This window comes from Mytilinidion resinicola, assembly GCF_010093595.1.
Source record: "Mytilinidion resinicola strain CBS 304.34 unplaced genomic scaffold BDZ99scaffold_9, whole genome shotgun sequence".
Classification (NCBI taxonomy): Eukaryota; Fungi; Ascomycota; class Dothideomycetes; order Mytilinidiales; family Mytilinidiaceae; genus Mytilinidion; species Mytilinidion resinicola.
In genome coordinates this window covers 782,204-807,022 of record NW_022985445.1, presented here as the reverse complement: position 1 = coordinate 807,022, position 24,819 = coordinate 782,204, and the positions used below count along the sequence as shown (strand labels likewise).

General features: G+C 52.0%; 9 protein-coding genes across 9 annotated transcripts; 3 read left to right on the top strand and 6 right to left on the bottom strand.

Moving 5' to 3' along the window:
* The first annotated feature begins 614 nt into the window (after window positions 1-614).
* BDZ99DRAFT_462725 (uncharacterized protein) lies at window positions 615-1,478 on the top strand. The gene is made up of 3 exons (XM_033719915.1): window positions 615-975; window positions 1,050-1,328; window positions 1,383-1,478. Exons 1-2 carry the CDS (start codon window positions 626-628, stop codon window positions 1,087-1,089), a joined length of 390 nt encoding a protein of 129 aa, XP_033577086.1. The 5' UTR covers window positions 615-625; the 3' UTR covers window positions 1,090-1,328; window positions 1,383-1,478.
* A 153-nt stretch (window positions 1,479-1,631) lies between these two features.
* On the top strand, window positions 1,632-3,704 carry BDZ99DRAFT_442635 (uncharacterized protein; the record flags this gene model as incomplete). The annotated part of the gene is made up of 2 exons (XM_033717821.1): window positions 1,632-1,652; window positions 1,704-3,704. Coding segments are annotated over 2 exons (1,900 nt in total), but the record flags the coding sequence as incomplete, so codon positions are not given.
* Window positions 3,618-4,571, bottom strand: BDZ99DRAFT_570742 (uncharacterized protein; the record flags this gene model as incomplete). The annotated part of the gene is made up of 2 exons (XM_033728024.1): window positions 3,618-4,192; window positions 4,501-4,571. 2 exons carry the CDS (start codon window positions 4,569-4,571, stop codon window positions 3,802-3,804), a joined length of 462 nt encoding a protein of 153 aa, XP_033577084.1. The 3' UTR covers window positions 3,618-3,801.
* Window positions 4,572-6,455: 1,884 nt separating this feature from the next.
* Window positions 6,456-10,923, bottom strand: BDZ99DRAFT_508674 (uncharacterized protein; the record flags this gene model as incomplete). Its single annotated transcript, XM_033724345.1, has 5 exons — window positions 6,456-6,941; window positions 7,016-7,990; window positions 8,057-8,308; window positions 8,374-9,260; window positions 9,339-10,923. The coding sequence occupies 5 exons, from the start codon at window positions 10,921-10,923 to the stop codon at window positions 6,831-6,833; spliced, it is 3,810 nt and encodes a 1,269-aa protein (XP_033577083.1). The 3' UTR covers window positions 6,456-6,830.
* Window positions 10,924-11,718: 795 nt separating this feature from the next.
* Window positions 11,719-14,746, bottom strand: BDZ99DRAFT_442630 (uncharacterized protein). The gene is made up of 9 exons (XM_033717820.1): window positions 14,648-14,746; window positions 14,493-14,583; window positions 14,353-14,435; window positions 13,520-14,295; window positions 13,052-13,472; window positions 12,704-12,998; window positions 12,265-12,651; window positions 11,912-12,207; window positions 11,719-11,845 (listed from the first exon to the last, which is right to left on the bottom strand). Exons 1-8 carry the CDS (start codon window positions 14,671-14,673, stop codon window positions 12,196-12,198), a joined length of 2,091 nt encoding a protein of 696 aa, XP_033577082.1. The 5' UTR covers window positions 14,674-14,746; the 3' UTR covers window positions 11,719-11,845; window positions 11,912-12,195.
* A 1,235-nt stretch (window positions 14,747-15,981) lies between these two features.
* Window positions 15,982-19,010, top strand: BDZ99DRAFT_570739 (uncharacterized protein; the record flags this gene model as incomplete). The annotated part of the gene is made up of 5 exons (XM_033728023.1): window positions 15,982-16,707; window positions 16,761-17,620; window positions 17,677-17,794; window positions 17,849-18,838; window positions 18,901-19,010. The coding sequence occupies exons 1-5, from the start codon at window positions 16,263-16,265 to the stop codon at window positions 19,008-19,010; spliced, it is 2,523 nt and encodes an 840-aa protein (XP_033577081.1). The 5' UTR covers window positions 15,982-16,262.
* Window positions 19,011-19,325: 315 nt separating this feature from the next.
* On the bottom strand, window positions 19,326-20,454 carry BDZ99DRAFT_304622 (uncharacterized protein). Its single transcript, XM_033714217.1, has one exon. It carries the CDS (start codon window positions 20,139-20,141, stop codon window positions 19,455-19,457), a length of 687 nt encoding a protein of 228 aa, XP_033577080.1. The 5' UTR covers window positions 20,142-20,454; the 3' UTR covers window positions 19,326-19,454.
* Window positions 20,455-21,212: 758 nt separating this feature from the next.
* Window positions 21,213-22,548, bottom strand: BDZ99DRAFT_520206 (Bmh2-like protein; the record flags this gene model as incomplete). The annotated part of the gene is made up of 8 exons (XM_033725504.1): window positions 21,213-21,581; window positions 21,643-21,730; window positions 21,814-22,088; window positions 22,175-22,186; window positions 22,242-22,261; window positions 22,324-22,370; window positions 22,424-22,431; window positions 22,537-22,548. 8 exons carry the CDS (start codon window positions 22,546-22,548, stop codon window positions 21,213-21,215), a joined length of 831 nt encoding a protein of 276 aa, XP_033577079.1.
* Window positions 22,549-23,289: 741 nt separating this feature from the next.
* On the bottom strand, window positions 23,290-24,687 carry BDZ99DRAFT_442624 (DUF1640-domain-containing protein). Its single transcript, XM_033717819.1, has 3 exons — window positions 24,257-24,687; window positions 23,836-24,207; window positions 23,290-23,772 (listed from the first exon to the last, which is right to left on the bottom strand). The coding sequence occupies exons 1-3, from the start codon at window positions 24,676-24,678 to the stop codon at window positions 23,715-23,717; spliced, it is 852 nt and encodes a 283-aa protein (XP_033577078.1). The 5' UTR covers window positions 24,679-24,687; the 3' UTR covers window positions 23,290-23,714.
* Between the last annotated feature and the right edge of the window lie 132 nt (window positions 24,688-24,819).

Genomic DNA, 24,819 nt, shown 5'->3' with positions numbered 1-24,819 from the left:
AGCGTCTGACCGGCGATCGAGGGTAGGCAGGAGGCTGAAGGATTGACCTGCAGATGTTACGTGGGCATTCCAGTGATTGGCTGGTCCCCTTTTGCTTGCATTGGCAGGACCGGGGGGATGGGCCTCGCCTGGACATCGCACCGCCCGACACCCAATATGACGCGAGTTGCTCAGCCTGGTCACTTACTTCCCCGAGAGCTGTCGGCTTCTATAAATGTGTCTTCCTGCCACTACTCCCCGTGTGATCACTATTTTTTTCCCCTTGGACAGCCTTCTCTCAAACTTCTGCCTTACTCGAAAAACACTGAAGCGCCTCTCCGCCTTGCACGCTTTCGACATAACGCCATCGCTTGTACCAGCCTCTTCTACTTCTCTTCTACGTATTCTTCGGTTGAACAATCGTCTTTGACAAATCCCTTGGTTGCTGCCGTATAGACAGCCGTGTACAGTTTCCAGAATGGATCCTCCACCCGGCCACGGCTCTCATTCAAACCATGCCTTCGCCCAGGATAGCTGGCAACTTCAGTCTCAACAGTACTACATCCAGCAGCCTCAAGATAGCAGTCAGCCTGGAGCTCCAAACTCCCAAGCCCATGGCTTCCAAGCCTATGGCTCTCCAGTCGATATGCCTCAACCCGGCAACCCTTTTGCTCAGGTTCCTAATGTCCAGTATACACCGCCATATCATCCACAGTTTCATCATCTAAATGCACAGCACGCTTTCCAGCAGCCAAATGTTCAGCTCGCCCAGGTCCAGGCATCCCAAAATCAACCATATCAAGTCCAGCAATCTCACACTGCTCAACTTCATGCACCCGAGCCTACGATACCTGCCCAGAATCTTCTCGACATCCCTTTCAACGACAGGTGGGATATTCTCAAGCCTGTGCTTGAGGCTCTCTACCATAGGGTCCCAGCTGTCAAGCTGTCAAAAATTGTGGAAATGATGAAAGACGAATATAAGTTTGATGCAAAGTATGTCTTCACTCTATGCACCGTCTCCTCGTCATTAAAAATGAGGAATAAATTAAATGCTAACATCACACTAGTGAAAATCAGTACAAACATCGCTTCAGCAAATGGGGCTGAAAAAAAAATCTACCGCGTGCCAAAATTGACATAATGGTTGCCAAGAATCAACGACGGACAGAGCAAGGCAAACCTACAGCAGCTATCACTTACAAAGGAAGGCCTGTAGATCAGAAGAAGATCCGACGGTATGCCAAAGCGGCCTCCAAACAGGACGTTGTCTTGAGCTCTACCGTTGATAGACGAAGCGTCGAAATTTTGGGACGACCTAACGCTGTTCTGTCCTTTTCCAATAGCATGTAAAGCCTCTTAAGGTCTTCAATGACAATCCTATGCTGACATAACATGTTTAGTTTCCTTGAATGGAACATGCCGTACGGAACCGCTTCAGATCCTAGAACCTTCGCCTTGTTCGATCATGTGTCCCCTTTCGGGCCGAATCATTCCACACCGAGTGATATTGTTATGAGCACGCCACCGGCGCACACAGCTCCTTCGCCCAATAACGCGCCGTCGCCGCTCTCCGTAGCCCTGAAAAAGAAATTGGCTGTTGAAAGAGCTCACCTCTTCGTCCAGGGAAAGCATGATCAGCTCCTCCGGAGCATGGATGCTAGCGAAAGAAAGCAAGTAGGCTCCGTGTTCCTCGAGCAGAAAGTCTTTCTAACTTTTGAAAGGATAATGTCCACGTGGCTGTATCAATTCTGGCTCTTTTCCTTCACAACTGCGAAGTTTTGGGGGAAGGGTCCACGAAATTGGACGGCACATCACCTTGGATTTACCGACCAGCCATTCACTTCTTCAGAAAGTGCTCTCACACCAAGATACCCCTTGGAAGACCGTATGGATGTCGGTGAGGGTAGCTCGAGCTCGAACGGACTTCCTCTTGGACACCTGACGCGGCCAACAACGCTTTGTAATTGGGCCATCCACGTATTCCAAGAAGGCTATGAGGGTGCGTGGTCTGAGACAGATCCAATACATGACAAGTACGCAGTAGACACTGGCTCTGGTTTGAAGGATTGGCCTCCAGCTTGGACAGCGCCACCTTTCGAGGCACGACTTCGAAACAACATCGAGAGCAACGACTTCAGTAGCTTACCCGCTGAAACCTTACCCATGGCAATATCCCAGGTTGCTAAGGCCGCAGAAAAATCACCCAACGAGCTCCTGAAGGAGGCCTTGGGTTTTGCTATCATGGGTCGGAATATTGAGCTTATCGAAAATCTCTGTGAGGAGATACGTGCTATCGACTTCAACATTTTCGCAGATCTCTATCCATTCCACCTTGCAACAAGCTATCTAGATGGCTCCAAGACATGCTGTCATGTTCTGGAAACGCTCAAGTTCTCAATACTTGAAACGAAGAAACTCACTGTGGACAATTTCGGTCATACGATTCTCGATAACCTCATGATACAAATCCTCAAGAACCACTCCTCCGTTACTCCAGAGCTAGTTGATGATGCATTACGAGGCGAAATCCGGTTTGCAGGTGAAGAGACCGATATTTGCGGACGCTGGGATGCCGACACGGAACACTATCGATTGCTTCTGAAAACTAATCACCGATCTGTGCCTTTCGAATGGAAACATAAATTTTGTCACACATCAGCGCAAGCAATTGTTCATTGCATCGCGGGGATATCATCGCTATCGGGTTTATCGAGGCGTAGCAATGACGATACGATGAGTGGGTTGTTTTTGAAACATTGCTCGCATTGTGGGAAGAAGTTACAATTACGCCCACTACACACCCTCGTACTTACAGCGTTCTTTCTCGGCAAGCACGGTTGTGAGGATGAGAATTTCTTTGGTATGATCGCATGTTTATTCACTCTCGTAGGTATCGGTGCAGACGTCCTCGACACAGCCGATATCTCCTTGTCCCTTATTCTCAGTTCCGAGTACGGGAATGAGTGTAGTCATAAAGATATCACGCCTCTGTGCTTGGCGTCTCTTTTGACCAAGGAATTTCTGGGCTTGGAGGGCTTGGAGTGGACGGAAGAGAAACGTGAAGGATGGTGGGTTTTCTGCGACATCCTCCGCCGACTTGACGCCGCGTCGAATGAGTTCATGAACGGAGAATATGAACAAGAAACTGAAGACGGGCCCGTCATCTATCATAACAAAAGAGTCCGAAGCACCGAGGAACACGCAGGACAAGCCACTATGCCCTACATGCCATGTGATATCGAATCTCACGGCGATGCTAAACGTGGTTTCTTCAGTGACCACAGCCTTGGTCACATATGGGCAGCAGTGCAGGCTGAACTGCTTACTTACCGACGCGAGAAAGATGAAGATGAGTGGATTTCCCAAGATTTCGACTGGAAGAGCTTTTGTTGCAGCCTTAAAGCTGGGGAAAGGCCTTCGATTCCATTGTTACACGAGGGCATGATGAAGCCCTATTGTGCTTGCGGCATTTTTGGTGATGGCTGGTCCAGGAGAGCTCGCCGCGATGAAGTTTGTGCATTTCATTTCTCTAACATGGAAGATTGGTCTCGTTCAACATTTCTTGATGACATCCAGTTTGAAGGTTTCGACTTGAGATGATATAAGAGTGCCGCATCGGCATGTTTATTTTCCTTAACCCCATTTCTTAAACATAAATCTAGTTAGAAATGCAACTCTGCCAGTAGAATTGCATTTATCGATTCCCTTCGTAGATCCTTCACAAACCTCAAGTCCTACCAAGCAAGTGCCAGTCATAAGAGTACCTAAGAGACAATTTGTCTAAGCAGTATCACCACAGTGCACGAGCCGAAGCTAGGGCTACCCTTGAGTATTGCCATGAGAGTTCTGGTACGCCGCCCCTAGCGCTTGACCGCAAGTGCACCTCTTCGATGCTGTAGGTTGATACCCAGATCTGGAGCCGGCTCCGATAGGAACATGCAGCATTCCGTCTCCCTGAAGCTGATAGTTCAAGACGCGGTGGCAAGGGCAGGCGGAGTGCTGGGTAAGATCGATTTTCCGGGCGGCTTCATTGATCATAGTCATATATGCATCCACCTCCTCGGTTGTAGTATCGGTCTCGTTGGATGAAGCCTGGCGGATGACTTCAGTGGAATTATGGATGGTGGGATTGGTCGTGGTGGAGGAAGAGGTGGCGGAGGTGGAGGTGGCGGGGGAGGCAGCAACGGCGGAGTGTCTCGGCTGCCGGTGGCTGGAAAATGTCAGTAATGCTCCCAAACGTTTCAGGTGTACTTTGGAGTTGTGAAGGCTAATGAGGTTGAGCTAGGAAAGAGAAATCAGACAATACTATTGATGGTAACCGACGACTACAGTGACACCGAATTCACTCTTAGCTTTGAAGGTCTGCCAGAGCCTGCAGAAGCACAAGCGCGAGGGACATCGCCAGACTGAGACGCCAGTAGTCACGAATCCGATAGCGACAGCGACCTCGAGAGCCATTATATCAACCATCGTATTCCGATGTCGAAATATTACCTCTACGACATATATGTGACTTACCTTCGACGAGAAGACCTTACTCCATACTGTGTTGTGGGATCGGTTGAAATCATATTGGTATTGGCTGACATGTTTGACAATCTAGCACTCTTAAAGAAACCCTTGAAGTGAAGAGTTGACGGAAACGGGGCTGATCGATCAGAAGAGTGATCAGGGTGAAAGATCTATGAGTTCTCTGTTGGAATGCTGAGGAAGACGACGGCTTTATGGAACGATGAGCGAGCGCGGCGGGAGGCGTACCGGGCTCCTCGTACCTGTTGACGCGTTAAAGTTCGGGCAGCTTAAGCTGCTCTGCATTCACGAGCCAATATACCGGGTCATGGGTCTTTCGATATCTCGCTGACACCCAATTGCGTTGTCCTGCGAAGCGAGGTAGTTTGCCACGAGACGCTGCAGGAAGTCGAGCCTTATCATCAAAGTAAGTCCAGCGGGCATGTTGGAGAGGCTTGATCCAGTTCCGCTCTTTGCAATCGTATGATCGTATGCGATTCCAAACCAAAAATGCTTTTAATGTGTGATAACGTCGTCCACAACCATCAAAGGATCACCTACCACCGGAAATGGTGACGTGTTTCGCGAGGAGATTTGATCAAGCAGAGATGTGATGATTCTCGGTTGGGAGCAGGCGACGCTTTGCAACCTCAGCAGCAGCAGTCAGACCAATAGCATACCGTTATAGAAACCTGACGTTCTTCACACCAATGAAACCTGATGTTCTTCGCACCAATCATACAGCCCGGCCACTCTACCCGTACAGCCAGGGAGAGGTTCAAAGAAGCACCTGATCCGCATCTGTGGCCACTGTTGGCTCGAGCCCCTTTACGCCCCATTACCCTTACGCCCCGCTCCGCTTGCCTGGAAGGCAGATGTAAGCGGTTCCTGTTACGGGAGGGCTCGAAATATATGTCAGATTCATTCTCTAGAACCGTCAGCCCCGCTCCGCTTGCCTGGAAGGCAGATGTAAGCGGTTCCTGTTACGGGAGGGCTCGAAATATATGTCAGATCCATTCTCTAGAACCGTCAGCCCGGCAACACCCCGGTTGGGCGCCTCCCCACCAACTCATCACAAACGTCCCGAAATAATCTCGTCTGCATATTCAGCTGCTGTTTTTCTGCAACTTTACTCCAGTTGGGAGTTTGCGTTGGGCATGAAGCTGATCTAGCAGGACATCATGCTGTTCTACGAAGTAGTTGGGCACTGGGCAGATAGGTAGTTACCTTAGCGAGCTCAGATGTGATTTTGAATGGTTCGCTGCTACTAGTACACCAGCTAACACCTCACCAGTTGACACCTCACCAGTTGACACCTCACTAAGCTCAACACGTACCTCTGAAAATAACGTGTCTAGCGTATCGGAGCTTGTAGACCACAATATCTGGCAAGGATACTGGAATCAACGGTTGCTGAGGTGGCGGGCTGCGCGGTGGCTTGATTTGACACTATGGAGGACCTGAGACACTATTCTATGCCGAAGCCACTTCGGAACTGCGGATATAGGTACCAATGCCAGATCGAAGCGCTTCAACTCCAACCGGAATAGCGGCTTAAGAAGTGTTGATACAGGTGTGATTTGCGCGCAAATATTTTCGAGACAGCCTTCTTGCAAGGCTGAAGAAGGGGCACGAACAACACAGCCACGGCTGCAAGTAGGATGATCAGCTTGTAGAGGAGGCCAGCGGCGCCATCTGATAGCGCTGCCTCGTGGTCACTACCAGTTTATGTAAGGAATCCTTTGAAACGAGGCTGGAGCTCATAGCCGGCTGCGCCGCAAGCCTTGCGATACGGTTGGCGCAGGCTGATCGCACCGGAAGAGGGAATGCAGGGGCGCTCGCAGTCTCCAATCGGGCGGCTAAGGCGACCACGGTAGGGACGCACGGCGATACTGGGCGTGGTGAGAGTTCCCCAGTTGATGAGGTGTCGCGCGCACGTCTTAGCGAGAAGCTTAGAACAGACAGTAAACAGACGTTCTCCATTATCAGGCTCTACAAAGGGTACCTACTCGGGCAGTGTAAGGGCCGAAGACCTCTCTCGTCCCAACAGCAGAAGTGAACACTCCAATCCTGTACTCAGTACGACCTCACTACCATTTAGTCTTGATCAACGTTCACATGAATCTGCATTAATACCAGATGACTAGCAATTTTGCGGTGCCAACCCCTATGAGAATATGAAAAGACCCAGCGCCAGCCATACTCAATAGAATCCCAGCTTGACCAAGCTAATTTGATACCTATCCCTTGATGCATAGACTGGTTCATTAGTAGGAGGCAAGGAATAGGTCCCAAACTCCAACCCGCATTCTTTCCGAGCTTTCCAACGCTGCTTAAAATTATACTTCCGTCTCAATTCCCGTGTCCCGCTCAGAATGCTTGAGCTGACTGGTGATCTTTTCCTCCGCATGGTCAATTTTATGTTTCATCCATTGAAGTGTTCGCGGTCCCTAGAGCACACGAAAAGTCAATTAAGTCCATGTTCAACGGTAACAAGGTGCGAAGAGAGTAGACTGCAACATACCTTCCACTGCATGATCCCCCGATTCTTCCGATGTAACTGCTTCTTATGCCCCCTATAATCCTTAATCTGATCAATCGTGCCCCTCTTTCCATTACTCTCCAGACTATCAGTACTCGCTCCACTCCGCGTCGTCGGCGTCGCCTCGCCCTCGTCATCCGAGCTCGAATCACTACTACTGCTAGTATCAGTGCTATCAGCCTCAGCCTCGTGGTGTGCACCGTCTGTGAAGTCCGTATCGTCGTCGTCCTGGCAAGTATCCAGCACCTCCATGACATCGCTCAGATTCGTGTCTTTCGAGGCGAGCTTGCTGTGGAATGCGCCCAGCCCGCTCCAAAAAGTGATCTTTAGCTCGATCTCCCCGACCTTGGTGCCGGATTCTGGAAGGCAGTTGTGCTCCGCGCGCTTCATGTCGCCTTTCCAGACGGGGACCTTGATGGTCTGCTCCTCGTCATCTGGGATGTCTTTGAGCCAGAGCACAGCGAATGCGGGCGTGTGATCCCGCCACGACGACGCGGTACGGAATTCGACGATAAGAGAAGCGGTGTATCGCTTCCGGACAGCGAGTTTAATCGATCGGCCACCCTTGGCCTTCCACGTACCGCCTTGGGCCTGCATCTTTCCTTTGGCGCTCCCAATTCGGGTTTTCAGTCGCAGTCCTTCGAGCTCTTTTGGTAGACCGATAGACTTGGCTTCAGATCCGATCTCTACGGTACCGTAGTCCCAGCCTAGCATATTTCGGGGAGCCTGGAGTTGGATGGAGCGGAACACGAGAGAGACGCGAGCGCGGCCATAACCAATACCACCAGCTAAGGGGAAGAAGCCGTTGATCTGGGAACGTTTTGCGAATACTTTAGCTAGGGGAAGGTAGATGATGCCGAGGAGGGGGTCGTCTTCGTGGACTCGGGAGTCGCGGACGGAGATGTGGACTTCGGAGGTACGAATGTCGCGGATCATGCGTTCGCAACCGGCATTGAACTATCACTGTGTTAAGTCTTTTGTTCGATAAACGGGGACTAAGAAAACAGTGTTGGGACCACGTACGAAAGGCTTCGAGTTCTTGGGCTTCGTTCGTGTACGGAAAATCTTCTGATGGTTGAGGATGATGGTGCAATAAGCGCTTGGGAGGTCATCTCCGTCTTCCTCTTCATCTGTTCCGCTCTCATTCTTGCTCGCTTTGTTCTTGTTGATGGCTTCGAGCTCAAGACCGGTGATTTGGTGAATTTGGATGGATAGAATACCAGTGGGGTAGTCAGACGCTGGAGGCGAGGCGATGATGAGTTCATCTTGACGTGTCTAAATGTGTGTTAGTCAACTCGTGATCGAGAGCGAAAACAAATACAGTTTAAGTTTGGTAATACCTTTAAATCTTGAGCCTTCTGTTGCTCAATCTCAGCAGACTCATCTTTCGAGGCCTCGCGCAATTTTCGCCCACTCTCCTCATATACTTTCTTCTTAAGTTGATCGATATTTTTAACACCAGGGTCTTCATCTTGCTCCGCGAGTTGATTGTCCGTAATTCGCTGCTTAGAAAAGTAGCCGACGCTCCAGTCCAGCTTACCCGGCATACCTTCTCCAGCTTTAAGCGCCTTGAAGCCATCTTGCCGGTCCCACATCTTCCCGTTTGAGTGGGGATCGCGCATGAGCATTTTGATATCGAGCTCAATACGGCCGAGATCGTCGTCTGCCGTTGAACGATCCGAATCCCATAACTGTACACGAAGACGCTCATCCACATTGAGTTCCTCGGGTGAGACAAGTATGTAAGCAGTTTCTTCCCAGTGCGGGTGCATCTCAGTTAGGATGACTCGAGTAGACCAGACGGGCTTTCCGAATTTGGCCCATCCTACAGAGACGTATGGGTCCGCGGAACCATCTTTGATCATGGCGATGCCAGGATCGCCTTCCTTGAAATCGAAAGCGCGCTTGATTGTAACGACTATCACGCCGCGAGCAGTAGTGTCTTTCTTGAAGTCGTCGCCAACAAGCATGTCTTTCAGGTCGAGCGTTAAGCTCTTTGGGGCTACGTATTCAGCCATAGCTGCATCCACGGAACTCTGCACGAAATTCGAAATGAGCGGCAGGTCCATGATGTTTGGTCCTTTCTTGAGCAATGGTATGCACGATAAGTCTACTTTTGGCTGTCCAAGGAATGTGAGTGTGCATAGAGAGAAGAATGGTGGGTCAGGTGTGAGTTGGAGTCGAAGTCGGAGGGTTCCGACGATGCCATGTAATTCGACCCAGACAGCTAGAAGAGGTTAGCGAATGTGTGCTTGCGCTTCTGATATACGAGAGCGTAAATGCGAAAATGATGCAAAGTACTTACGGAGCTTGATATTGGCCGGGAGATAAAAGGCAAGATAGAGATGAGCGTTGTTTGCCCTATTCCTCATACCCTTCTTGCCGGTCCGAGGTCGATATGCGAATGCAATTTCTACATTAACGAAATCACCTTCTTCGGCTTCCATACCCTCTGCAACACTCTGACCTTGCTCCTTTTCCTTCTCGCCATCGCCATCGTCATTTTGGCCCTTAGAATTACCGCCATCCGGTTTCTCTTGGAGCTCCCCTTGTCCTGGCACAGTGCGATCACTCTTACCCTCCCCTTCACCTTCGTCCAGTTTGCCATCTTTTGTTACTGATCTTGCGGCCGCACCAGTTGGTAACCACCGGACACCAAGAATACGTAGAGCCTCACTCCCTTGGCCAATGTCATCCACACTGACCATTCTTACCATGCGTGGTAAACTAGCTTGCATGACGTCTTCCAATGTATCCGCCACGCTCGTGAATAGATCTGGGTTGACGAGTGGCCAAATGGAGGCCATTAGAGAGTTGAGCCACTGCGTCGACTCTGGCGTCTGGGAATTCGCCTGTTTCTTTCCCTGCTGCCTTTCTGCATTCCAAACTTCTGTTTCCCAGACACCCTTGATCCTATTCTCGGTCCATTGCCGCATGCCCATGATAACGGCCACAGAGCTAGCCAAAGCGAGGGCTCCTTCAATGGCTGAAAGGATCACTCTCGAAACGCCTGTGGAATTTTTCGTGAGCTGGAAGAGGAGAATGATAGATGTGAGAGCGGCTGACACAAGCCCTATGCCGATCGTCACAGCAGTCTTATACACATACGCGATCTCCTCCCTGGCGGCTTCAAACTCTGGCGGCGGGAATAGCGCCTCTATCTCTTCATGGCTTTGCTGCATTTCATCTCGTTCCTTGCCCAATTGCCCATCATCTTTATTCTTATTTGCACCACCAGTTGCTGAACGCGGTTCTTCGCCTGCCGGTGGTCCATTCTGCGGCGTATGCTTCAAGTCTTTGATTGTGAAGTCGTGAATTGTAACGGGCAGATGCGTGACGGGGTCCGTGACTTCGCGTTCTATACGGTCGTCAGAGCGCTTTTGCATATCTTTGCGTTTCTGCCTCGGATCCATCTGGGCATATGTGGTTTGGGATGTGTCCTCGGCGACGTCTGGGTTTTTAACGTCTTTGCTATCCTGCTCTGTTTTGACACCTGAGCCGGCACCTTGTGTATAGTCCCCCTGCGCATGGTCTTCGCTGTCCTCCTGCTCCGTTTTGGTCTCTGAGCCGGCACCCTGTGTATAGTCTCCGTTTGCATGGTCTTCTGCCTGCGTTGACTCCTGTCCCATCTTGTTCTTATTCTCGCTCTGGTACGGTTGCTTCGACGCATCCGAATCGTTAGTCTCTTCTCCATGACGGTATTTGTTCCATGTGTCTCCAAGCTGTTGTGTCCTACTCGGCGCGTCTGTCTCGTCTTGTGGAGGGCCATAATCTTCTTTCCTCTGCGCCTTCTCTTCCCGGTACTTCTGGATCGTCGGGATCTGGTGATGTGGTGTATAGCCCGGCCGGTAGTCACGCCGGGTCGTCTCGCTGTCTTCGTTGCCAGACATCGTGGGTTAGGCCACAAAGTCCTTTATAATATGTGTTCGTATGAGGATGTGAGGATGGTAGGATGGAAGTCGCGGTTGCTTGGGTATATCAGTAGTCAAAAATAGCTCAAGCAGGATTCGCAAGAGCTCTCGTTGCAATGGAAGGTGAAATCAGACTTCGAAAGAGATAGAATTGTGCAAGTATGTACAAAATCGAATCAGCAACAGCATGTCTATTCCCCACAAAATACCTTGGCCCTGTGCAGTATATGTGGTACACCAAAAAAGATGACGTTTCTGCCAACGCCAACAGTCGCCTGTTTTCGCGTCGGATCCACGCGATCCCCGCAGCGCCACCCGGAACGATGCCCGATCATTGGTCACGTGTACGAAATGAAACGGGTGACATGGATTCGTCTTGCAATGACTGAAATGCGCCTGCGGCCTTTGGTTGTTTGCTGAAGTGTGGACTACATCCCAGCTTCTTATGTGGAATGCTAAGCAGTGAGGTCATCGAGCATGGTTCGGAATAGATGTATTCGGACTAGCTTCCTCACTCCGATATTGGCGAGTTGGATCTCACGAGAAGAACTACTCAGTCCGAGAAATATGTCAGACTCTATTCCGAGATAGGCACCAGAGTTGAGAAAAGTTGTTCCGATAGAGTCGGAAAAAATGTATATAAATACGACCAAGCCCCTAGATATTATATACCAACACCATCTATCAACTACCTCAACTCCAGCGTCACTTTACGTATCAGCCCAATATGTCTTCTCACACCAAATCCACAAATTCTCACCAAGACCAATCCTTGCCCCGTTACTCAACCTCTGAGGCACCTCCTGCATACCAACCAGCTAGTAAAGTAACTCCTCGAAGCTCGCTGGATTCGTGGAAAAGAGGAGTAAAAGATACATTTAAGGAAAAGAAAGGAGGTATGCTGTCAAGTGTTACATTTCAACCCCAAACTCCGTTGTTGATACGCCAATGCAGAAAAGAAACATACTATGAATAGCCAACGATGTTCTTCTGTCGAACAACAACCATTCTATGATGCGGCAGCATTCTATCTTTCGTTTAAATAGATGCTAGATGTTCGTGATCGTGGATCAGGAAAATCCAGTCGCACTTTTCATTATCGGGTTACAGGGAGTCTGGAGTTTCCGGTATCGCATACTAGTAGAGGAGGTCGTTGGAAAAATGGCCGTCGGTATTTGGAAATCATGCAGTCTATGACGGAAGTTGTAGTGTGGTCGGGCGACTCTATAGAGCTCTAAAGCCCTTGAAAGGCTATGTTAGGTACTGCGGAGATATTAGTAACCTGAATACGAAGACCCTGATCACTCCCCAGACACTCACAGTGTTGTCCCAGTTTGCATTATCCAGCCAATTGAGAAAGTTTTCGCTCTCAGTAGGAATAGGTTCCATGCCTTCCATCATCGGTATATCAAAAAACGTGACTTGGTCAAGTTGTTGATCCATACCATCTCCAGAACCTGCGCTTGACGTTGGTTGATAATTCAATACTTCATCTAACACCAGCGCCAGCATCTTATTCAACTCAGCACAGAGCTTGTGATTTCCGTCGCCTGGATAGACTACCCCTTCTAGTAGAGATATCAAGATTGACAGATTCCGGATCAAATCGGCACGTTTGATGGAACCTGGGAGTGGTTTGTTCTCCAGGGTGCAGCGTCGGAGCTCAAGGGCAAGCACACCAGCCCCAGGAAGACAGTAGAAGAGGATCTGATAGGTTTGGTAAATGCCAATGCGGTTTGTATTGAGGACAGGAACTCACGATAGAAGCGTAATGCCTTTGCAACTGGTAGGGTCGATTTCTTTGCTTGTTCAGCACGAGGACGTACGTAAGCAGTTGCATCGATATCTGGAGCAGGTGTGGAGTCGCATCCGGGAAATGCCGCCGGCGGAGCCTTTGCATTTGGAACTCGCTGTTGAGATGATCCAGATACACGTACAGCATTCTCAGACATGTCTCTGGTGGGAGTGTATCCCAGCAAGCATCTTTGTAGACATCGTACCGCATGTGCTGAGGAAGATTCTCCCAGGCTAGACGATTTTCATTCGAAAGGCCGCTGGGTGGAAGATTAAGGTTACTCCTTTGATGCAGAGGATGGGGTAGGCATACCTCAGCTTCTCCGACAAGTCAGGATCCGTCTCCCCAGCGAGAGAAAGCTCGAGCACCCTCTCTCTAAACCGGGCTGTTGAATATCTTAGTCGCAACCACGTCGCAGTATAGATGACGCCGTCAGTATTCCACCCTTGACTGTCCAACCGAGCAAGAGCGGCATTCAAGGCACTCGTATCCTCGGTCAGAAGTGTCGTCTCGTGTAGATCAAAAGGCATCTTTCGGCTGCAGTATCGTCCGGCTATGAGCGGAGGCCGCCCAAAGAAGGTTGCCATCGTTTTGTCACTTCTGTACATTGCAGAAAAGACCCTTCTCCTAGTTTCTCTCAAAAAGAAGGGAATGTCAAAAGGTTCTTCACAGTGATAGCCTTCGGCATATGCACAGATCACGCCGTCGCCCATTCGACGCCAGACACCGTGGTCTAAGACCTCGTTAGAGTTGCTGACGGGTCCTGCTTAGAATGCTCACAATTGTCTCCGTAGAAATTACTTTGCAGCAGCGCATTCATATACAGCAGCCATATCATGAGGTCGTTGACGCAGTCGTACTCTTGACAAACGTGGATGCAGCTGTTACTCCCTTGAATCATATCTGCAATGAATTCTTCCTTATCGAGTTTTCGGCCATCCACAAGGTCAAAGAGTGGGTCATCAGGGGGTATGAACTGAGCATGGAAGCCCGCAAGAGATAATACTAGGCCAATGATTTCCCATCGTAAATTCGGACCTGTAAATAGTGTATGAAATGTACTCGGAGTACAAGTGGGAGGAATCTTCAACGATCGAGCTGTGTTTTCTGTGATTTCGGTACATATGCTGTCCCACTTGCTGCGAACTGATAAGACTTCGAGGTCAACTCTAATTTGAGATAGTGCCATTAATATGAGAGGCCCAGCGAGGGCAGTGGCAGTACTAGACGCAAAGTAGTCCTTGAGAGCCCTCTCATACATAGTCAATGACGACGATCCAAGTTTTGCTGCGATGATTGAATCAATTCCAAGGCGGGCGTTGAAGTTAGCTCCAGCAGGAGACATCGGGATTATAGCTTCATCGTTTGCACGGTGATCCTCAGGGTGGGAATTGAGACTTCGAAACGCAGAGGCGTAGCTTGTGGAGCCTAAGTAGAACGGGCCTGTAGATTCCTCAGGACTCCGGGCAAGCATATGCGTGCCAGGAGTACTTTCGGGCGTTGGATTTGAAAAGAAACTGGACGGCATTGAGTCGGCCTCTCCGCGTTGGGAAATCCTAAGCACGTGGTTAGGAGCTTCGGCATAAATCGAGTGTGTGGTAGATTTTCAATACCTTGGTACGACATGCCGGGGTCGAGGTCGAACAGGGCTACTCTGGGACTGGGCTTTTGTCATTGGAGAGGGATGGAAGTGACACTAAGTGGGTTCTCGGTTCAGCATTCTTGCTTATGCCTATGATCTTGGGAGGCATACTTGATCCTCAATTTTTCGAGCCTGACATTTCAGGCAAACCGGCCTAGTGTGATCACATCGCACCTTCGAGCGACGACAAGGCTCACAAGACCTGAACGTCTGAAGTCAGCGTTGTTAAGGCCACCACGGAGAATGATGAACGGATGGCTCCCTACATGGGTTTCCCATTTCGTCGAAACATAGCCTTTACTTAGGTGTGTATAAAGACGCAACATCGGTGACGAGAGTGACACGACTCATAATCACACGCGTCGTGATACATGGTAATGAATTGGAGAACAGTCACATCTACTCCGAAGGATCATCCATTCGCTTAGTAAGCTAGTCACGTGCTAGAAGACTTACTCCAACGACTCTCGATTCAGAAGTTTTGCTACGTCTTGATTTGCTGGGTTACATAGCTAGACACAAAAGGTCATGCTTTCCGGAGCAGAACTGAGGTTGTGAGCGCGATCTCGGACTGCATCCACCAATCATGCATCGCATCGGAGCTCACCCGTTCAATCCACTCCGAGAGCAAGATCCCACCTTTGTACAACACCACAAGTTCTGCATACAGACAGCTATATCGATGCATGCGAATTCTCCGTCGTGTCGCAAACTATCCTAGATCACTCATGCAGACCCCCCCGCTGTTAGACACCTTGAAGGTGCGACTATGGACTTCACCACCACCAATGCTGACCGGTTGTCTCCATGAACCCTCCATGATTGGTTGGAAGGCTTGCTAAATGCGGCGACGATACTCAACACCAGGCTCTCTATCTCGATATTCTGCTGCTCGCCTCACTCTTCCTGCATGTCCAAGAGCCTTGGTGTGGTTGGCTCAGACCGGAAGTCTTGAGGCTTGCATGTTCATGTCTGCGGCATACGCGGCACCAGTAAGAACAAGATCGCAGGACTTCGCGCCGGCTCACTCATGCAGCCGGTAAGGCAGAACCATCGGTCCATGCCGCTCGTCGTCCTTGGCTCGGGGTAATCGCGTCTACTGATCCCCAGGTGCTCCCTCCGATCCGGTGAGAGCGCAGAGCCGCAACGCAGCAGCATCTCGCGATATGGGGTCTCCTGCACGACGTAACTCGGCATACCAGCTCCACTGGTGCGCTCCGCTACGGCGTGGGGTGATCCGTCGTAAGCCAAAGTCAGGCATGCACCATCCCGACCTCAGCACGTGTGGCTGGGGCATTCTTGGGCGCTGAATGGGGCTCACCGACCCGCTGGCGAGCATCGTCAAAGTGCCATTTGAAGTCGACGAAGAAGCTCCGTTGCCATCCTGTCTCTCTCCTCAAAATATCAAGATACAGCCTTTTAATAAGGACAACGCGGAGCAGTGTCGCCCCACAGCCGTCTGCCGCCCTTTCTCGCATGCGTCGCGTTGCGCTGCCAATGGCCGCATTCTTGCAGGGTTCTCTTCACCGGACGCTAGCTGCATCTTGTCTGACGGATCTGTAGAGCGACACCGACTTCGACTACGCCCCGTTTCCCAGGCGCCTCATCTGGGCTGGAGCCTTCTTCTTGCCATTAAGTCCTCAGTCTCTCTCCACTCGCCCTCGCAAAGGCCGAACCGGTCTCAGTCGCCCAACTCTTGTGCTCGCCCTTATTTTTCCGTGCAACCTCAGTATTCTCTGTCGCAACCTTCAGACGTGCAAATACAGGCTAGCCTTTGACGTTTCAGCGCGAGGCGGCCCCCAAGGCACCAGCCCATGCGCCCTTAGAGCTACCCATTCCCCTCCGATCCCGAGCGGCCGCTGCTGGGCACTGCTTTCAAAAATGGCCGGCGTCGATTATAATTCATGTTGGAAAATAGAAACAGAGGATTTCTACCCGCATATTTCTCAGACTGGCTACTCTTGCTTAGGAATATCAGTACCTAATGCTGGCCCACCTAATCCGGCGGCTACAAGTACCCTGGTGACTAACACGGCCTACTCCCCTGTGAGGACCGGTCCTATCAATACCGTCCGGGGCCGCAACATCTCCCAGGGCTCCGAAGAGATGGACTGGCATGAGATCAACCATCCAGGAAGTCTATCAACATCGCCAACCTCAGCTCTGACTCCCGACAATGAGGCCTTCGAACTAGACCTGCTGGATTCGGAGTCTTTGCGCAACTTTTATCAGTTTGAAGCCATGGAGCCTCGTCCGAGGCAGGACCAGTCCCACCCGATGGACATTTCTGGCCAAGATGCGACCGCATTCAACTACGTTGGTCATGGTGTGCCTCCATCGAACAACGCCTCTCGACGTTTATGCTAACCAAGTCACCAGACTCGCAGAATTCATTTGTATCCATACCAAGGCAGATGCCTTCCAGGCCCGTGCTATCTAGCAATATTGGCCACATGGGATCTCATCCATCATACAACCAGATGTACGCCAATACGTTCACCCAGCAGTCACCGCAACAGGAGCCTTGGTCTGCTGTTGGCCACTTGCGAAACGAAAATGTCTCAAATTCCGACACACTTCTCTTCGACCCAGAGTCTTCAATCAGCCTGGGCAGCAATTGGCCCACTGCTACTGATTACAGTAGCTATTTAGTCTCTCCCCATTCACCAAATGACTTCCCGTCGCTGGACGCGGGATATGGTTACGATAACCAAATGGCGTCCGTGGAGATGGAAGTGTCCATCTCTGGGCCTCACCCGGATCCATACACCTATAGACAGTCTCCAAACCTAGTTCCCAACGCGTATGCTCATGACTCTTTGGGAAGAGCGCCCTCGGATGCTGCATCAACGGGCGTCATGTCGCGTCTATCTCCATTCCAGGATCCGACAAGCCCGTTCTCGGCTCAGGGTGGCCTTTCTCCTGGATCGGAGGGGGTGTTCTCCTCCTATCAACCATCAGATCCTGGCGCAAATATGGACTCTTTCCAACCACTCGAACATTTCAAGAACTCACCCTCGCCGGCGCCAACAAGCAGCAATGCTTCCGCGTCAACATCGCAATATGCAGCACCGATAACCTATGGACCGGAATCTGTTCGCAGTAGGACTTCGAGACAACAAGCAAACAGACCTGGTGGCAGACAGCTCGGATCCCATCTCAGGCCAGAAGTAGCGAAGGATGCACATGATATGCGGAAGGTTGTTGCGTGTTGGCATTGCGTCCTCCAACGAGATAAAGTAAGCATTTTGGTCGTATTCATCCTCGAATGCTCTGGACTAACACTCGTTTTCAGTGCGGCCCTGGCGAAATCTGCGAACGCTGCATGAAACGATCTCTGAGACCCAATACCGACTGCGGGCTGGGATGTAGCCGAGTTCGTCTTTGGGAGCTTGCGTGCTACTTTCTTCCAAGTATGAGACTCCGTGACCTCTACTTCAATCGCTATGCTAATCGCCCCTCCAAAGGTATCACGACTTCGATGCACGAGGATAGCAAACTCACAGATTTTGTTGCCCTACACATCCACCAGTGGTCCAACACCGAGGTTTCACTAAGAATGAGCTGCGGCGAAGGCCTTCCAGAATTTCCCGTCAAAGTCTACGAATTCACACCAAAAACGAAGGAGCTACTGCGGCAATTCCAATACATTACCGACCAATACACCGGCGAGCAGTCGCGCGTAGAGAAGCGCTCACCACCGCTAGGCATGGTACAGATCAACCACAAAGACGAACAAAAGTACGACAAATACATCGATCTGATCGTCGACAAGTACCTCCCCGTCTTCGCACACAACCATCTCGGCTACGAGCAACACGACTTCCAGCTCAAGCTCTTCTTCATGATGACGCAGCTAAAGCCCAAAGCCGAAGACGAGAAGAAGCTCCTTCGTGAAGTTTTCAAGCTCGTCGTCGTCACCTACATCATGGGCCGCACCTTTACCATTGCGGAAGACACCCGCGAGGAAAGCCTCCGCAAGCTCCACAGCTACCAGCCCGGCGTCTACGCTGATGAGTTCTGCAGCCCGCGCATGACGAATCGTCAGCTCAAGTACTTCTTCTGTCGTCTACAGCAGACGATCATGCAGAACGTGCTGAACAAGCTTCAGCAGCTTTTCAAGAGTAGCAAGGGCTGTGACAAGTGGACGGCGGCGTTCTGCGCTATCCTCGGCCTCGCGATGGCGCATGAAGATAACCAGCAGACGATCCATCTGGTCATGGAGACGCGCTCGGCCAGTCTGGAGATCCTGCCGCAGGAGGCGAAGGCCCAGTCCGAACTCGCTTGCAAGAACATTGACGAGCAGTTCGCGTTTGTGATGGCGATTTTCAGGTGGAAGTATAATCGTAGCTATAACCCGCTCAAGGACGCAGACACAGTTGATTGGGTAAGCAAACTTAAGGATGCGGGTGCTATTAAGTTTGTAAAGGATGTCGCGGGATTGGTTACGGAAAATAGTGAGTACTGCCGTGGCGCGAAACGTTTTTTCAAACGGACGCATACTAACCCGTCAATGTAGGCGACTATCTCTACAGGAGACAGCATGTTAGCATCGCCCAAGAAAACCAGGGACAATACGGTTCCAGGCTCACGGCGCAATTTCTCCTTTCCTTCTGGCTTCCGTCATAGAAACGGTTCATCTTTCACGGCTTACACTATATTTTATTTTTTTAAAGAGCACCGGTGCCACATGACATTCCACGAAAACTCGTTCACTTTTTTGATGGAGCAAGGAGTATAAACAACCAGACTCGGCATCCGGTTTTCGGCTTGCTTGGGAGTTTAGGACACAGGGAGAGAAGTAACACGATTGCATGTATGAGTCGATGACCGTCTATGATAGCTGGGCCAGGGCGCTTCAGAAGAAGGGTTTTGGATTACTTTGTTCTCCCAAGCGGGCTATGTAGTTTCCGTATACCCTGTAGTTGACATATAACTCGAGCTTTGGATCTCCATCACTTTGTACGTATTCTTCGTTCGCCTTGCCTAACACTTTGAGCTCTTCAAAGCACACAAGGAATTCAATGCTCAAAAAGCTACCCTTCCTCTAATTCCAACGATATCCCCCCTCCATCATCCCTCCACAACCCCAAACCCGACCCGAATCCACAAACTACACCCCCCACAACCCACCAGCACCTCCCCTCCCTTCCCCCCATGGCCTTCATTCTCCTCCAGCGCCTCCTCCAACTCCGCCTCCCTCACCACAAACCCCCGCTTGCTCCCACACCTACAGCTCTTATACCACACCGCTCCGCTCCCCTTCCCTCCCTCCTCAAACACAAGATCATCCAAATCCACAAGCTCCAACCCAGACAACCACGTCCTCTCCCCCGGCCCGCGCCCACTCGCGCCCAGCGGCTGGGCCGAGTGATGCGTCGCAAGACACAAATCGAGGGCGCGGCGGAGCTGCGGGTCCGCGAGCGTGCGGTACGCGGCCGTGATGTCGTCGACCGAATACCCTGCCTCTGCTTCCTTCTTCTTCTTCTTCTTCTTCTTCTTCTCCTCCTCCTCCTCCTCCTCCTCCCTCGCTCCATTTCCATGCCTGTTCTTCTTCGCACCGTTCGGAGCAGCCGCAGCCGCAGCCGTGTCGCTAGAGCTCGATGCGGACACGGCTTTGTCCGGATGCCATCGCAGCAGCGCGCGGCGGTACGCTCTCCTGATCTCCGCGGCTGTTATGACGGCTTTGCCTGCCGGGTTTGGGAGGGCGAGGACCGTGTAGGCGTTTGTGTGGACTGGGGTGGGGGTGTCGCGGGCCATGGCGACGGTTCTCTCTCTCTCTCTCTCTTCGACGTGTGTAGGGGAGGTTATGGGCGTGGGGGCATCGTCCGGGTTGTGGTGTACGCAGGCTTTGAGAAGTTGGGATGGGTCATCGAGGAAGCATATCGGTGTTGTGAAGTCAGGACGCGACGTAGGCTATGGGCAATGTTGCGTTGGAGCTGGGAAGGGCACAAAGTTTTAGTGGCGTTGGTGGGGCAGGTTTTTTAAGTTGGTGTAGGTCAGGCGGATGGATGAGCGGGGTTGGAGAACAATATCAGATTGCCATCAACGCCATCTATCTGAATGATAGAGAATTAGCGCAAGAGTTGATTTGATGGGTTGGATATGTGAGGCAGTCAATAGCTATCGTTCAAATACATAGCACACACGTCTCAGTGCACGATCCGAGCACCTCCAAACCAGGCTGAATACTCTCACCACCTTCAATCACAGCCTCACATGCAAAAACACTACCACAGAAAAAGGATCATCTGCAGTCCATTCTAAAGTGTAGCCTAAGATCTGACCTGGCTAAAAGAGAGAAGGCATCTGCATCATAGCATACCGGCCGCCCATCTCCCCTTACGCCTTCTCCAATAGCACACACACTACAAGAAGAAAGAAACCGCTACAGCAGATGCGATGTGTCCATCAAAGTGCCTTTAATCCGTTAGGAGCCGGGATTATTTGTGGTTGTTTAGTTTAAGGGTTGTGGGAATTGAAAAGGAAAGGAAACACAAAAGGTAGGAGGGGCAAACCGCAAAAACAGCAGGGAGACTAAGAGAGTCCGGGTGTAAGAGAGGACAAACAAACAGCAGGGAGGTGCTGGGGGCATCTGGAATGAAAACAGGCATGACAATTCGTAGGGTAAATTCCGAGCCGCTAGTGTACTGTACCAATTTTCAAGACAAGGAAACAAACTCCAATCGACTCGCGCCGTGACGACCCGACCATCGTGTTCCTGCCATGCCTGCTGTCCTTGAGATGTCTCCTGCGAGATGATCCACCTGTTTGCTTGCCCGGCGTGCTCGGCTAGGAAACAGATAGTCGTGGGATTGAGATTGGGCACGTCTAAGCAGCGGCCGGAGCAGGCGGTTGTTCCTCAGTCGTCTCGGGGGCAGCAGCGGGAGCCTCCTTTGGCTCAGCAGCCTTCTCCTCCTTGGGGGCCTCGCTCGTGGGCTCAGCTTCGGCGCCATCCGACGACGTCCAGAGGGTGAGGTTGTCACGGAGCAACTGCATGATGAGCGTGCTGTCCCGGTAGGACTCCTCGGACAATGAGTCGAGCTCGGCGATAGCATCATCGAAGGCCTGCTTGGCAAGATGGCAAGCGCGATCAGGCGAGTTGAGGATCTCGTAGTAGAAGACGGAGAAGTTCAGCGCGAGACCGAGGCGGATGGGGTGGGTGGGGGTGAGCTCGGTCTGGGCGACATCGGTGGCAGTCTGTGTGCGAGGGTCAGCTGGATAGTCACAACGGGAGGCAGTCGCTGTGATTGCATCATACCTTGTACGCCTCGTGTGCGGCGGTGGCAGCAACCTTGCGCTTCTCGCCAGAGGCGAACTCGGCTAGATAACGGTGGTAGTCGCCCTTCCTGTAGTGAACGATTGATTAGTACGTGATGAGACCCAATGTCGCGCCAAGGCTGCGGAAATCGATGGGGCGGACAGTACGTACATCTTGTGGTAGAAGACCTTGCTCTCGCCAGATTCGGCCTTGGGGATGAGAGACTCATCGAGCACGTTGAGGACATCCTGGCAGACCTTCTCGAGCTCGGTCTCGATCTTCTGGCGGTAGTCACGGATAGTACCGACGTGCTTCTCGGAGCCCTTGGACTCCTCCTTCTGCTCGATCGAGGAGATTATGCGCCACGACGCACGTCTCGTGCCAACGACGTTCTTGTAGGCCACGGAGAGAAGGTTGCGCTCGTCCACGGTCAACTCGCCGCCGATCTGAGACTGTTGTTAGGACACGGCGATAAGCAGCGCGGCTTTGAGGGGCGGCGCTGGCGTGATCGGATGCGATGGGATGGGCCTACCTTAGCAACTTCCTGCGAACGGGTCAGCAATGAAGCCAGTACAGTCGGGGACGCGGAGATCACTAACCTTCATGTACGTGACCATCTCTGGAGAGGACTGAAGTCAGCACGCGATGCACGTTAGGAATTAGCGGGCGGGCGACGCTCACCATCGTAGCGCTCGGCCTGCTCGCAGAGCCGCGCGAGGAAAGTCTTGCTGTGGGGAGGTCAATGGGAGGCTCTACAGACGGGGCATGGGGCGGCGGGTACCTCTCGCGCTGGGTGGACGTTAGCATTGAGGCCTATCGTGACATGGCAAGCGCCCAGAGGGGCATTCCGCCGCGGGGCGGACGGGCAGGGCGCCTGCGGGAGCGGGGACTTACTTCAGTTGCCATTCTGACTGGTGTAGAGTAGCGGAGTGTGGGCGTGGGTTGGGTGTGGGCGGGTTGTTGGGAGGTGGACAGCGGGTGTTTGGTGGTGGTTGAAGGTTTAGGTGAGTGAGGACGAAGGCAGGAAGGCTTGTTTTCAAATTAGCGAAGAGGGGTGGCAGCGCAGCAACACGACGCCAATCCTCCCGCGCAGAAACACCATTTCACCGGTGCCATCGCCCCAGTGCCCCGCGAGCATTCCACCAGCAGCGCACTGCTTGCTGCAGCAGAGGGCCCGGCATCGCCCTGCCCGCGCCCTGCTGGGGCTGGCTCCGGCATCGTCACATCGCCACATCGTGCGCCGCCCACCTGGCTCGCCGACATGTGCAATTAAGCGGGAGACGGACGATAGGCGGTCTGCTCTGCGGCCTCCACAGCGCTGCATTGCTTCCGCTGAGCGTGGACTGCGGAGAGGGCCAGCCATCACACCAGTCACGCGTTGATAGGGCCCAGCGGATGCCTTCTTTGGGCGTTGCTGTTGGCTGGCAACACCAGAGCAGAGGGGCTGTGAATCGCTCTTCTCGCTGGGTTGGGCAGCTACCCCGATAAAAAACCTGGCATCGCTGCCAGCAAACGCACCCGTATCGCCCGGTGATTCGAGTAATCTCGCGGCTCAGTCTCGTCACGGGTGTTCTTGTATCGTGTGTTTCAGCTGGGTCGGCCAGCCCACGGCCAGCGTCTCAGGTGCTTATTTCGAGATGATTCTACGCCATCGACATGCATCGAAAGTGATATTATTGCCGTTTTGGGGCATTTGGGGCATTTGATGCCAGAAGCGTGGTATTTAGGTTCTATACAAGGAAGAAGGCTGTCTATCGTTACACCCGCTGCATTTCGTATCGTAACACCCCATCATGCTGCTGCCTGTTTTTCCGGCATATTCCCGTCTTTTCGTCGACTGTCGACTCTCGTCGAATCACCGTCTTGAGAACGCTGTGCACCGGCTGTCATGCGCCGTGTTTGATACTGCGGCGATTGGCCGACTCCCTCAACATCAACCGCGATGAGGTCAGAGGAGAGTATTCGTATCCCGATACCTACAGTTGAATAATACAGTGATATGCTGTAGTAAGAGATACTTCCTCCTACTGGGAGGGATGCGTCCTCTGACGCTGTAGCAAGAGGCAAGCCCTCTACATCAACAAGCGCCACACACCCAACATGAGCGCCGCTGTACCCGTACAGACGCCCCTAGATAGCACAGTTAGCTCCCATATCTTCATACGAATAAGCAGAATGGAACGCTCCACATACATCAGCCACTGCAGCGTCGAGAACTTGACTGCCTCCAACTTCTCCCTCAGCACCGCTGTCTCCTGCTCAATCCGCGTCTCTGTCTCCTTGATCTTCAACTCCTGCACATTCGCCTCCTCCCTAATCCGCCCCTTCTCGAGGTTCAGATCCAGCCGCACAGACGCCTGCGTCCGTTGTATCTCGTCCCTCAGCCTCGAATTCAGCTTGGTGAGTTCGTTGGTGAGCCGTTCGTGCGAGGCGCGCGTCAGTGACGACTCCGTCGAGTCGGCGGTCAGGAGTTCGGAGCGCAGTTTTGCGAAGTCGACTTTCTGGGTATAGGTTGCGCGTTCTTGGTCTTCGCGGAGCACCATTGTCCTCGTGAGGTTCTGGATGCTGGGCCGTGTTAGCATACGCTTTGGACTAGCTTGTCTAGGGAGCCTGCCTCTCTTCTATGACATCGCTCAGGACCTTCATCATAGCCACCGCTTGTTCCTCCGTGAAGCCATCGCCCTTTAACCGCTGCACAAATTTCAGCGTGTCAAAGTGGTGGTCCCGCGCTTGACGCGCTGTAGAGGAAAAGGTGCGCCGGGTATTCAAGGTCGACAGTATCTCCGAGCGTCGCTGTGTCGATGGGAGTTTCGATGTGGTACTGCAATTGATTGATGCGACTCTGGTCCAGGTGGCCTTTGGGCTTCCGAGAGAAGCATGCGGTGTGCCTGCTATAGCTTCTGTTGTGAAGCTCCGGTTACGATTTGGCTGGAGGAGGCCAGCGGAGATCGCTGGGCTAACCGACGTCGAGGCCCATGTTAACCTTGGGAGTAGGAAGCGCGGTATAGATGCCGTTTGTATTGCTGAGGTTGCCATAGTGTTGTGTATGGCTTTTGAAGGCGAGACAAGATTGCGCTTCGAGCTTCAGAAGAAGCCGGCATCGGTGATCACGTGCCATGGTTCAGAGCCCCGCTATGGAAGGTACGGTAGGGCTTCAAGCAGTCACATAATGTGAGG